This window comes from Rhynchophorus ferrugineus, unplaced genomic scaffold, assembly GCF_030347505.1.
Source record: "Rhynchophorus ferrugineus isolate W39M unplaced genomic scaffold, kcgeb_rfMv2 rfM10, whole genome shotgun sequence".
Taxonomy (NCBI): domain Eukaryota; kingdom Metazoa; phylum Arthropoda; class Insecta; order Coleoptera; family Curculionidae; genus Rhynchophorus; species Rhynchophorus ferrugineus.
In genome coordinates, this window is record NW_027472589.1 from 23219931 (window position 1) to 23234767 (window position 14837).

The 14837-nt window shown below is 34.3% G+C and overlaps 1 protein-coding gene across 1 annotated transcript in view; it reads left to right on the plus strand.

Moving 5' to 3' along the window:
- Window positions 1-9347: 9347 nt before the first annotated feature.
- Window positions 9348-14837, plus strand: part of LOC143203522 (WD repeat-containing protein 47) — a 254652-nt gene continuing 249162 nt past the window's right edge. Inside the window, exon 1 of the mRNA XM_076415703.1 lies at window positions 9348-9427. Within this exon, the coding sequence (XP_076271818.1) occupies window positions 9363-9427 (65 nt within the window). The 5' untranslated portion in view covers window positions 9348-9362. The remainder of the gene's footprint in view (window positions 9428-14837) is intronic.

Consider the following 14837-nt stretch of genomic DNA (forward strand, 5'->3'; position numbering starts at 1 on the left):
AGCATCTTTATGACATTTTTCACAAAGGGGATGCCTGATTCGAGGAGACCGAGGTATGAAACTTTCTGGTTCCTCCTTGCGGTGGAACAGAATAGCCTGAGTTTTGCTCGGGTTTATCTGTAGCCGCCAGAATTTGTACCACGCTATCGCTTGGTTAAGCTGTACTTGGAGTCTGTTGCGAATAGCGTCGGCACAGTAACCGGTTGTGAAGAAAGCGGTATCGTCTGCCTAAAATGCTGCGTGGGAAAGTTTGTAAAGCGGGAAATCAGCCATATAAAGGTTGAATAGTGCTGGGGCTAGTGGAGCACCTTGCGGGACTGTGGATATTTGTTTACGAGAGGAGATTGCGTCACCGATCTTCACCTGAAAGGATCTACCGTCCAAGTATGAATCTATCAGGGATATTAGGTCATTCGGTAGACTTAGCCGTTTCGCTTTAAATATTAGACTATGGTGCCATACTTGATCGAAAGCTTTGATGAAGAAGATGGCTCCGGTTTTTCGACCTTTTATCGGTGCCTGGCGGATAGTTGCTGTGACGGGAGCAGCTTGATGAAATCATGAGTGTTTGGCACGGAAACTGAATTGTTCGTTCGGGATTATGTGATGTGCGTCTGTAAAATCGTTATCGAGATCGAGACGTCGTCATGGTGGTTTTTTATAGCCGGGAACCACATGGTACCAATCCACCGGCGTTGCCAACCTTTGAACTTGCTGTAGGTGAATGCGTGCATGGTAGTCTATAGGGTCGTAACTGTTGCTATATTTCTAAACATTGGAATATTACTGTGCAGTTTAGTTCGGTGTGAGATCCGTTATTTCTCAATATCAATCATAGTACTATTGTATATGCCCAAATAAATAACACACACATAGAAAAAAATCAACAGATGTTTGGCCAGTGGATGTACCTTAGGCTACTAGAATATTCAGTAATTTCTTTTAATTGCCATACCTACTAGTTTTTGATGATATAATTAGTTCGTTACCATCTGCTTAACGTTCTAACGTATATGGAATCAGAGCTCTAATGAATGCAAACAAGTAAAAATTGTTGAAAAAACTTACGATGTAACGAATGTTACGCGCTACGTTTTATTTTAATGCAAATAACCGTAATTTTTTTGTCGTAATTTTAACGGTTTGTATTGGAACGCGTAAAGTTTATATTTGTCTACCAATTACAGTTTTTTCGCGATTTTTTAACCGTACCAGTTTGTGAATTCCGTTTATAAGAAAAACGTTATTAAAATATATGTTAACGTTGTCTTCATTGTGCTCGTAACAAGTTAATTGAAAAGTCCCCGGCCTACCATAGTAAAACGCATTTTTTAGCAATTTTTTTTATTTAACATAATTCCCTTCAAGGGTGATACACTGGTTATAACGACGCTTCAACTTTTCGATACCATTTTTGTAGTACGATTTGTCTTTTGCTTCAAAATAGGCCCCAGTTCGGCGATCACCTCTTCATTCGACGAAAATTTCTTCCCAGCGAGCATTCTTTTGAGACCTGAGAACAGGAAATAGTCGCTTGGGGCCAGATCTGGATCTGGTAGCCCAATTCATGGTGCATTGTCTTGGTGAAGCAGCACTTTTTTTTCAAATGCGGCCGTTTTTCGTCGATTTCGTCCCTCAAACGGTCCAATAACGCTATATAATAGTCGCTGTTGATGGTCCTTCCTTTTTCAAGGTAGGCAATGAAAATTATTGCGTGCGCATCCCAAAATACAAACGCCATAACCTTGCCAGCTGACTGTTGCGTTTTCCCACGCTTTGGAGCGGGTTCATTGTGTGCAGTCCACTCGGACGACTGTCGATTGGACTTCGGAGTGAAATGATGGAGCCATGTTTCATCCATTGTCACATATCGACGCTAAAGCTCGGGTTTATTACGCTTAATCATCTTCAAACACTACTACAAATCAAGTATTTTTTCAGTTCAAAAAGCAATATTTTATCAACACGCGAAATTCCTTTTTATCCATTTTTTTCACAATATCAAAAATTGCTTCACTCAAAATGCTATAATTCATAAACTAATAATCCGACAGCTGTTAAATTTATACACGCATCTTTTGAGGGTTAGGGCTAACGAAAAAGCATATGGATTTAATTCTAGTAGCGCCATCTACGTGTCAGGCCCGAGACTTTTCAATTAACCTGTTATATTGGGTCAAGGAATCGATCTTATAAATTGTTCTGAATACTTGTTGCTCAAGTTTCATATATCTGACATAAAGTTAATATTATAACTATCAGGTCAATATATTAATTTTAAATGATTTACAACAGATGTTGTTACTGAGTATTAAATCATATGTTGAGCTTCATCATATATTGAAGTTTTTCCGCTGTCTTGAAAATGTGTAAATTTGTAACGAGTAAATCGTATTTGCTGGAAGTTTTACTTTTTTACTTATGGATACGATGATCTCAACGTGTGAATATTGATTTCGGCGTTTCAAAAATTGGTGATTTTGAGGCCGAAGACAAAGATCATTCTGGACAGCAATACAATTAAGGCGAGGATTTGAAGCATTGCTCTATGGTGATTCGTGTAAAACGGAAGCAGGATTATTGGGAGTAATTAAAAAATCCATTTGCAATCTCTTGATGAACATGACAATTATACAAAAGCTTGGATATTTGGTGCCTTATAAATTGTAGCCAAAAAAACATTGAAAAGCGTTTGGTATTGTATGACTGTTACAACGGCAAAATGGGAATGTTTTTTTTTGCCTCGCATTATCACTGGCGATGAAATGTGACAACTCCACAACCAAATTTCGCCCAAGTTTATTATATTATGCCCTAATATTTACAATACTTTAAAATTTAAACTTTTCCATCAATAATACAACCATTTTATAACCCAAATCGTAGAGCTCTTCTTTCAGGATGCTTTTCAAGACTTTTTAACAAATTTAATACTGTTTTTTTTATATCAAATTTTAAATATTGTATTTTTTATCGATTAACTGTAATATATTTTTAATTTTAAACATCTGTATGGTACGGGATACCTATTATTGAGTTGCTTTATTAACGAATCATTCTATGGCTAGGGCATTTGTTATAATTATTTTTATATGCCGTTAAATATGTTCTTTATTCGTCATATAGAACAAGCATGATGAATGTAACCTAGTTGCCAGTTTTACTTATGAGTTAAATTTAATGTACTTTTAATGTATTTTTAATTATTCTGACGATTACGGCAATATCGTTGCTAAAAATTTATACAATATATTTTAAACTGACTGTGTTGTGTTCCAATCTTGTAAAAACAGAAGAAATGTTTTATTAAATCCTTGAAGTTATTGTTCATAGCTTTTACTCATTTGTTTATCTTTATGTAATGATATTCGTATCGTCCATTGCTGTCCTGTCCTGAGAAACTAGGTTTTCCATTTCTGAACACTGCGGTAATATGACCCATCTCCTTTTACAGTCGGGCTTGCGATCCTCATTGGTGGAGCTAGTTCGTGATTAACTTGGTGAAGGATATTGAAAGTCCTGCATCACCAACAGCAGCAGCATATCGATTTTATCAGTGCTGTAGCCAAGGAACGTTTAAAAGAAAAACTGCCAACTTAGCATTCTTTCTGTTAACACAACATGTAATAATGAACTAACGTTAAGATGCAGTATTGCAGTAGATTGAATCCAATTAAATAACTATTGCATCTTTCAATATAAAATACTGTGAAATTTTCGAACTATAGGTATAACAATGGAATTAATAGCCAATAATAAATCAAAGAAATTTAAGGGAATGCTTTACCAAAATAATTCTGTTAATTGTTAATCTAGAAACCTATCTATATGGAATAATATACAAGTTAAAAATGCATAATTCAATAACATAGACTTCGATACTATGGTGAATAATGTATTATCAATTATATTAATATTAATATAATTGTGTTAATCAATCTCATTTGAATAATCAAATAGTGCAGTGAAATTTTACAAAGACTAATCGATTTGTTATTTGTTTGGGTAATTGTTTTACAAGAGAGTGATAAATTACAAATAATAAATAGGTATAATATAAGTCAAGTAAGAAACAAATTATTAGGTGATTGTGTATAATAGGTCAATTCATTGAAAAGTCCCCGGCCTACCATAGTAAAACACATTTTTTTTGGCAAAATTTTTTTTTATTCAACATAATTCACTTCAAGGGTGATGATACACTGATTATAGCGACTATTTGCTTCAAAATAAGCCTCAGTTTCGGCGATCATCTCTCCATTCGACGAACATTTCTTCCCAGCGAGCATTCTTTTGAGGTCCGAGAACAGGAAATGGTCGCTGGGGGCCAGATCTGGAGAATACGGTAGATGAGGAGGCAATTCGAAGCCCAATTCATGTATTTTTGCCATCGTTTTCACTGACTTGTGACACGGTGCATTGTCTTGGTGAACAGCAGTTTCTTTTTCTTCAAATGCGGCCGTTTTTCGTTGATTTCGTCCTTCAAGCGGTCCAATAACGCTATGTAATTGTCGCTGTTGATGGTCCTTCCTTTTTCAAGATAGTCAATGAAAATTATTCCATGCGCATCGCAAAATACAGACGCCATAACGTTGCCAGCCACTGTTGCGTTTCCCACGCTTTGGAGTGATGTGTAGGCGACTCGGATGACTGTCGATTGGACTTCGGAGTGAAATGATGGAGCCATGTTTCATCCATTGTCACATATCGACGCAAAAACGTGTTTACTATTACGTTTGATCATCTTCAAACAGTGCTTGGAATCATCAACTTGTCGTTGTTTTTGGTCAAAAGTGAGCTCGCGCGGCACCCACTTTTCACAGAGCTTTCTTAAATATTCGTGAATGATATGATGTACACGTTCAGTTGATATCTTTAGAGTGACTGCTATTTCATTCAATTTCAATTTACGGTCATTCAAAATCATTTTGTGGATTTTTAAAATTGTTTTGTCGGTAACAATCTCTTTTGGGAGTCCACTATTTCATTCAATTTCAATTTACGGTCATTCAAAATCATTTTGTGGATTTTTAAAATTGTTTTGTCGGTAACAATCTCTTTTGGGAGTCCACTGCATTTACCGTCTTCGGTGCTCATTTCGGTTAGATGTTTCGACGCATCAGACAGAAATCTGTCTCTTTTTAACTAGGGTAAAATGAGAAAGAAAAATCAGTTCCGAGTTTAAAATGATTTTTAAATTTTTACAAGCTACATTTGGTTGTATCTATATTCGATGTCATCTAGGACGTGCATTGGTTATTTTATTGGAAGAACTACATATAGTCTATTCGAAGTTATTTTGTACATATGTCATCTAAATTTGTGACGTCAAAACATCGCAATGTTGCCGCATCGACTGTTTAGTTCAGTTGGGCTTTGATATGCAACAAAATTCTAATCTAAATAAAATAATTGAACGAAAAATGTTATCAAATATAATTTATTTTAACAATATAGTACATCTAGAAACTATAGTTAATTATACAGCCACAATAGTTTATAGATTAGAGTTATAACCTCTTATCACTATTGCTTTCAAGACTTTTGCGTACGTCTGACAACTGTACGACTTTGACAGGCTCATTCGTCAACGTTTTCGAACTAATCAGACAGCATTGTGTTGTTTTTTAACTAGAATAAAATGAGAAGGAAAATGTGGTCTCGTTCTGAAACGAATCTACAAATTGCGACAGGCAATACATGAAAACATCTTGATGACGTATGTACACAAAAACATATATAAACATAAATAGACTATACAAAATATTACGTGGTTATTTAACTGTGACGAGGACTTCTAATGTTGTATTCTACATAAATATTTTTTAAATTAATCTTACATGGGATATGCTTCGAACAATCTTAATTTACAAATTAATTTATTAGATTTTTAATACACAAGCAAGACGAATGCGTTATGTGAGGTATTTCCCAAATTATCGGATTACATGTACATGTATTCATCTAATAATTCTTTTTTTTTTAATTTCTTAATATATTATTCGTATACGAAGAACCATTCGCTCTTACTTAGTCAATAAAATAAAATAAAAGTAGGACTTTTCAGTCGTTTTACTACTTAGTAAACTTCAATACTCAGCTACAGAAAGTCACACGGTCTGGTTCTCTTACATCTGGGCTTGTTCAGTGTTATCCAAGGGGTTCCACCACTTCGATGTTAATATAGTATTGGAGTCTTTACTTACATATTACGAATCTCTTAATTTCCAGTATGACTGTTGGAATCGTTTGCTGTCTCGGTGTAAGTAAATGTTCCTATAGTATCTAGGTGCGTCCCCAATACTTTTCAGGACTTTATTCTGAAATATTTGTATCATGTTGATATTAGTTCTCGCAGAACATCCCCATAACTGTATCCTATAGGTCCGTATAGGTTTTAGTATCTGCTTGTATATCAACAACTTATTGCGTACCGATAATTTAAATTTTTTTCCGCATAATCGGACATTTTAATTTTATTTTTTACATTTGAATTAAAGGCCTTTTCTTTTCCTTTTAGTATGCACCTTCCAACGAAATTTTGCATCAAGATTCATTCTAAAGTATTTAGCGTGGTTATTGTGTGGGAATATATATATATATATATATATATATATATATATATATATATATATATATATATATTCATACCTGAATACCATACCTTCAATATGCACTTCTTTACTCTCGATGGCTTTTATTATCCATGTCTGAGTGCTCTCATTATTTGAGTAATTGCTTGAGTGTTGCAGTTTTCTTGTTGCTTCTGCGTTATTGTCACCTATAGCAAGTATCGTAGTGTCATCAGGAAATGCAGTAATAGTAACATTTCATATTTGCAGTGTCATATGTATAAAGTAGGTGAAGAACGGGACCTAGAACACTGCTTTTCGATATACCTGATTTTGTTTCTTTCATTGTTGAGTAAGCTTCTTCTTGTTTAACTCTAAATATTCTGGCTGACATGAAGGTGTTTAAGAGTTCAACGTATTGATTGGTTATCATCATATTTAATGGATTTTATACATGAGTTCCTTGGGCCAATTGTTGAATAGTTTTATTGCATTCATAGTTTTTCAGTTAGTACTAGCCTTCAAAAGAAAGCTGTTAAAGTGTCATGGTATTCTACTCATAAGTTTGTGAGTTACTGTGCTAAGAGTGACACTACTTTTGTCATTTTCAAAACAATGGGTCAAAAGTACTGCTTCTTGATGTGAAATAATACCGTTAAAGTTAAACAATTACTTGAAAAGTGTCATAAGGACTCCGCTTCATCAGAAACAATAGTAGAACGTTGGTTTGTTGACTTCAAACGTGGTCGTAGATATACCGATAGTGTCAACGCAGCAGTGGACGTCCAAATGAGGTGGTAACCCCAGAAAACATCAAAGAAATCCACAAAGTCGTTTTGAATGATTGAAAAGTGAAGTTGCGTGAGTTCTAACATCGCAAAGAACGTGTTGGTTTTATATTGCATTAGCATTTGGCTATGAGAAAGTTCTATTTAAAGTGCCGCGTTTGCTCACTGGTGACCAAAAACAAGAACGTCTTGATGGTTCTGAGCAGTGTTTGACCATGTTTAAACGTAACAAACCGGAATTTTTCATCGATATGTGATAATGGATGAAACATGGATCCATCACTTAGGAATCAAAACGATCGTCATCTGAGTGGACAGCAACTGGTGACAGGCCTATTTTGAGGCAAAATATAAATCGTTCTATCAAAGAGGTATTGAAATATTAGAGCGGTGTCGGAATGATTGTGTGGCTCTTGATGGAGATTACGGTGATGAATAAGTCCACTTTTGAACAAAAGTACTCGCAACGATGATCGATACACTTTTGCATACGATTAAACCAATTTCCAAAGCATTTATTCCATTCCGAATGAGGTATCTTCAAAACATGATTAGCTTCTTCGGGCGATGAAAATCGTTGACCACGCAGTTTATTCTTTACGGATAGGAACAAAAAGAAGTCATTGAGCCAAATCAGGGCTGTACGGCAGATGACCCATCAATTGGATGTTTTACCAATCAGACCCAATCAGAATCAGAATTTACTGTTCTACGATCCTCTAGAGGCATTTTTGCAATATGATCAGTTTTCCCGAAGAAACAGGCCACCATTTTCTTTGAAGTGCTTGGTGCGCGAACAAATTTTGTTGGATTTGGTTCATCTTGGAACACCCATACAGTCGACTGCTGCTGATTTTATAAACGTCTTTCGAAGCACCGCTATTGAATTTCTTAAGCATTTCTTTGCACCAATCGACATGAGCCTTTTTTTGAGCTATTGTCAAATTGAGTGGGATCCAACGCGAACATAACTTTCGCACAGCTAAGTTTTCATGTAAAATCGCATATATGCTGGTGAAACTAATGCGTAGTGATGCCCCATTCTCACAATAGGTGACATGACGATCTTGCTTAATCATTTCGCACGCAGCATCGATGTTCTCTGGCATAACAGCCGATTTTGGACGCTCTTTACGAAATTCGTCAGACAGCGGACTACCACCACGACTGAATTCACTAAACCAGCGAAACACGGTGGTTTTTAATGGAGCTTCATCGCCAAAAGTCAAATTAAGTTCATTAAGATGCACTCTTGTTGTGATAATCCACGTCGGAAATCGTAAAAATCATCGCACGAAAATGTTCCTGATTCAGTTTTATATTTTGGCGAGAAGAAACTTTCAACTAAATATAAACTAAATATAAAATGAACAAATAGCGTCCGTGCGACAAAATATTCTGAGTACTTATATCGTCAAAAATGTCAAACTTTACGATGGAACCGTGAGATGGACTCACATGACGACAGTGTTGCCAATTGCCGAAATATAAATACTGACCCTCGTAACTTCGGTCATTTTTCAAACATCCGGGACACGTTCTACTTGGAATGCTGTAATGATTAATTTGATACTTTTGCACTTCTTAATATTTATGATGTACTAGGTTGCATCTTAATAGATTATATGATTTGGATGTTATTACAAGAAATGTATAGCGGGTGTGAAATAAGTCTATTTAACATTTTGTTTTCGATATAAATAATGTTTGCCTTTTGAGCCCTAATACTGATGTTTTTTTTTCAGTTGTTATGCCTTTGAAAAATATATTTTCGATCTTGATCTCGATTAAAGTTTGTGTAACAAGCACACTACGTAATATGTGTAACTGTTCAGCACAAAATCTGACAACACGCTCTCGGCTATATGCTTTGGTGCAGTCGTTCACGCGCTGACGATCGCCTACCTCCTCGTCCAAGCTGGTTTCGGTCGGATATCGCACATGCCGCCGCCTCAGTCTCAATGTCGGCTTTCTTTTGCTCGTTGTTCGAAAATGTCTAGGAATGGTGATTGTGACAATAACAGACGTCGGAATACCTGTGACATATAAAGAACGTATATCCGCGAGGTTAGTGGGTATCTCTTCGAGTTTTTTGAACCTACGGTGTTGTGCGTAAATGCGTGACCGCCAAAAAAATAATAATAGACCGTATTTCCTAAGATACACGACACACGAAAATCATTTTTACTAAATTGGAGTTTGGTCTTTCAATTTGCTAATTCGCGGTGGCTTTTACGCGAATTAAATTCATCCTTTTAATAGATTTTATACAATAAACATTAATTAGCTTTTGATAAAGTATCCTTTTAGTGTTAATGACTACTAGTAATTACCCTTTGGTTGAAATTCGACCAAAGTTTACCAAAGCTCATAACAGAGTAAAGGAAATAATTTAAAAACGATATGTTACTAAAACTTGTTTTCGCAGTATTTTCAATATAAGATCAGAAATGTATTTGATATATAACATTAGTTAAAATAATAAACGTCTCTATATTAAAATAACTGTCATGTAATTAAATCCATCCTTAATTTCCATTAAGTTAGTTTTAATTACATCTTACATTAGATATGCTTAGTGCAATCTTAATTTACAAATTCATTTATTACTACTGTTCTGTTGTACTTGCATTAATATTCAATATGTATTTCCCAAGTTAAAAAAAACTGATCTATTTAAACTAAAATTAAGAATACCCTTATACACTAAACAAGTTCGTGTGGTTTGGTTCGTTTATCTTCTGATTTCCTGCATGTTATTCTGTAGCTGTATTGCTTTCAGGTTGCTGTGTTTTAGCAACATTATTTCATGTTTTAAGGCGAAATCTTGGATGGATCCCTTCGTGTATCCATTTGATTTTGAGTTTCATCGTACAGTTCTTTGTTTGTTGCGTAGCGGTAAGAATTGGTAATTAATCCTAGAACTTTGTTTTGGGTGCTTTGGATTATTAGTTGGACTGATAAGCCAATCTTTTTGATTTTAGGTCCAGTTGAGAGTATCTTCCGACTTACCAGTACAGTTGCTTGACTTTGAGTTTTATCTGCTCTGCTTTTTGTCTAACATGATGTTTTTAACCTACCATCGAGATGTATTCCGAGGTATTTAGCTGATTCTGATCGCTAAACGAAAAATTAACATGGATAGAATTGGAACTATATTTTTCATTTGTAGATCTTTTTGACCGTTACTTGTACTTTTTCTACAGCCTTAGTCAGAGATAATATGTTGCCATGATAACTGTGTCGTCGGCAAATGTTTCAGGTACTTTTTCTTTTGTTGTTGGGATTTAAGTTTCAATAAGCAACAAAATATTGATAACTTTAAATGACTACAGCACTGAACATTATAACAAGGTATTTTAAGTAAGATTATATTCAGAACTGTAACAACTTCAAATGTAGGTATATATGATCCTTTCTTTACTTTATTCAGTACAGTTGCTTGACTTTGAGTCTTATCTGCTCTGCTTTTTGTCTAACGTGATGTTTTTAACCTACCATCGAAATATATTCCGAGGTATTTAGCTGATTCTGATCGCTAAACGAAAAATTAACATGGATAGAATTGGAACTATATTTTTCATTTGTAGATTTTTTTGACCGCTACTTGTACTTTTTCTACAGCTTTAGTCAGAGATAATATGTTGCCATGATAACTGTGTCGTCGGCAAATGTTTCAGGTACTTTTTATTTTGTTGTTGTAATTTAAGTTTCAATATGCAACAAAATATTGATAACTTTAATTTACTACAGCACTGAACATTATAACAAGGTATTTTAAGTAACATTATTTTCAGAACTGTAACAGCTTGAAATATAGGTATATATGATCCTTTCTTTACTTTTATTCGGTACAGTTGCTTGACTTTGAGTCTTATCTGCTCTGCCTTTTGTCTAACGTGATGTTTTTAACCTACCATCGAGATATATTCCGAGGTATTTAGCTGATTCTGATCGCTAAACGAAAAATTAACATGGATGGAATTGGAACTATATTTTTCATTTATAGATCTTTTTGACCGCTACTTGTACTTTTTGTACAGCCTTAGTCAAAGATTATATGTTGCCATGATAACTGTGTCGTCGGCAAATGTTTCAGGTACTTTTTCTTTTGTTGTTGTGATTTAAGTTTCAATAAGCAACAAAATATTGATAACTTTAATTTACTACAGCACTGAACATTATCACAAGGTATTTTAAGTAAGATTATATTCAGAACTGTAACAACTTCAAATATAGGTATATATGATCCTTTCTTTACTTTTATTCAGTACAGTTGCTTGACTTTGAGTTTAATCTGCTCTGCTTTTTGTCTAACGTGGTGTTTTTAACATACCATCGAGATATATTCCGAGGTATTTTGCTGATGCTGATCGCTAAACGAAAAATTAACATGGATAGAATTGGAACTATATTTTTCATTTGTAGATCTTTTTGACCGCTGCTTGTACTTTTTCTACAGCCTTATACAGAGATAATATGTTGGCATGATAACTGCGTCGTCGGCAAATGTTTCAGGTACTTGTTCTTTTGTTGTTGGGAATTAAGCTTCAATAAGCAACAAAATATTGATAACTTTAAATGACTACAGCACTGAACGTTATAACAAGGTATTTTAAGTAAGATTATATTCAGAACTGTAACAACTTCAAATATAGGTATATATGATCCTTTCTTTACTTTTATTTTATTAATGAATAAAACTATTTTGACATTGATGTTTAATTTTAGCGTGTACATTAAAACAATAACGAACACAATTGGGTAATTTAATTTTTACAATTTAGAACCACAGTATTTATACTCATTAAATTAACTATTTTTCAAAACTTAGGTCTATAAAATAAATAATCAAAATAATTGATACAATGTGCCAACAATAAAATATCATATAGTCACATCTCTTATAACATTAATTGTTATAACCTTAATATTTATCAATGCTATAAAATGTTTACAAATTTACTGTTAATAATTCATAATTTATTTATGTTTATTTGTTCTTCGTGTTCCATCTGTGCAAATTATGTAGTTGGTTTCTTTTTAACTGCTGCATATTTTCATGACTTCATTTATGTGTTTATATAGTCTTTATTTTTTATTCACATTCCTCACCTAGAATATATATTGCAAAAACAATACATACACCAGGCTAATTAAAAAAATAATTTGTTTATCCAAATTTTTAATCAGTTCTTAAGCAAAAATAATACTTGTTCTAAGTTGACGAGACATCATATTAAATCACAAGCTGATTTCGAAATTCTAAATATCTTGTAAACAAATTTAATTAATTTTATTTTGGAATGAAATTTTTGCGTATGTCAGGTTTTTCAACATCTAACAGGTCAATTGAAAAGTTCCCGGCCTACCATAGTAAAACACATTTTTTTTGGCAAAATTTTTTTTTATTCAACATAATTCCTTTCAATGGTGTGATACACTGATTATAGCGACCCTCCAACTTTTCGATACCATTTTTGTAGTACGATTTGTCCTCTGCTTCAAAATAGGCCTCAGTTTCGGCGATCAGCTCTTCATTCCACGAAATATTTTTCCCTGTGAGCATTGTTTTGAGAACAGGAAATAGTCGCTGGGGGCCAGATCTGGAGAATACGGTGGATGAGGAAGCAATTCGAAGCCCAATTCATGGATTTTTGCCATCGTTTTCACTGACTTGTGACACGCTGCATTGTCTTGGTGAAGCAGCACTTTCTTTTTCTTCAAATGCGGCCGTTTCTCGGCGATTTCGTCCTTCAAATGGTCCAATAATGCTATGCAGTAGTCACTGTTGATGGTCCTTCTTTTTTCAAGGTAATCAATGAAAATTATTCCATGCGCATCCCAAAATACAGACGCCATATACTTGCCAGCCGATTATTGCGTTTTCCTACGCTTTGGAGCGGGTTCATCGTGTGCAGTCCACTGGGGTGACTGTCGATTGGACTTCGGAGTTAAATGATGGAGCCATGTTTCACTCATTGTCACATGTCGACGCAAAAACTCGGATTTATTACGCTTGATCTTCAAATACTGCTTCGAATCATCAACTCGTCGTGATTTTTTGGTCATACCCAAATATTCGCGAATGATATGATGTACACGTTCATTTAATATCTTTAGAGTCTCAGTTATTTCATTCAGATTCAACTTACGGTCATTCAAAATCATTTTGTAGATTTTTTTAATGTTTTTGTTGGTAACAACCTCTTTTGGGCGTCCACTGCGTCACCGTCTTCGGTGTGCATTTCACCATGACTTAACTTAACATACCAATCCTTGATGGTTGATTTTCCTGGGGCAATGTCCGGAAGTTTTTCCTTCAACTGTATTTCTTCCCTTCAAAAATCAATATTTTTATCAATACTCGAAATTCCCTTTTATCCATTTTTTTCACAATAACAAAAGTTGCTTCACTCAAAATTCTATAATTCACAAACCAATGATCCGACAGCTGTTAAATTTATACATGCGTCTTTTGAGCGGGGCTTTTCGATTGACCTGTTATTTATATATATTTAGTACATATTTCATTTCATTCTTAATATTGAAAGGAATCTTACAATAATAATTTCATATAAAATCTATTAAAGAAATCTATATATTAATCGACTTAGCGGAAATAGCGCACAAGTCATACTAAAAAATGTAATATAGTTTTCAACTACTTTGGTTTTATCGGTTTATTTCGAATACTAAATTGTAAACATCGACTAGAATAAGTGATAATGGGAGATAAAGTTCGACGAATTCGGCAAGTGCAGTAGGATTCCCTAGTTGAATGTATCATGTAGGAAGTCTTACCGATTATATTTCGTGTAATCCAGTATACATTTTTAAGTAAATTTTGTTTATTTAAAAATAACTCCCACCTGCACAAAATGGTGTAGTATCAAATACATTGTCTTATTATACCAGGGTAGTTCACTCACTATTGGATTTTTTTTTATTAATTACATCTTACATTCTATATGCTTAGTACAATCTTAATTTACAAATTAATTTATTGTTATACTTGCATTAATATACAAGCAAGGCGTGTATATGATTAATACATCAGTATGTATTTCCCAAATTGGAATAAAACTAATCTACTTAAGCTCAAGTTAAAAATACACTTATACACTAAACTATTCTTCTGATTTCCTGCGTGTGGTCCGGTAGTTCTATCGCTTCCACGTTGCTGTTATTTAGCAATTTATTTCATGTTTAAGGCGAAAATCTTGGATCACTTCGTATATTCATTTGATTTCGAGGTTATCGTACAGCTCTTCGCTGGTTATGTAGCGACAAGCATTGGTAATCGTAGAACTTTGTTTTAAGTGCGTTGCATTGCTAGTTGGTTTAATGTTTTAGTGCAATCCCATATTTGCCTCCCATAGGTCCATATAAGCTTTATGATTGACTGATAAACCAATCTCTTTGATTTTAGTTCAAGTTGAGAGTATCCTCCGACTAACCAGTACGATTGCTTGAG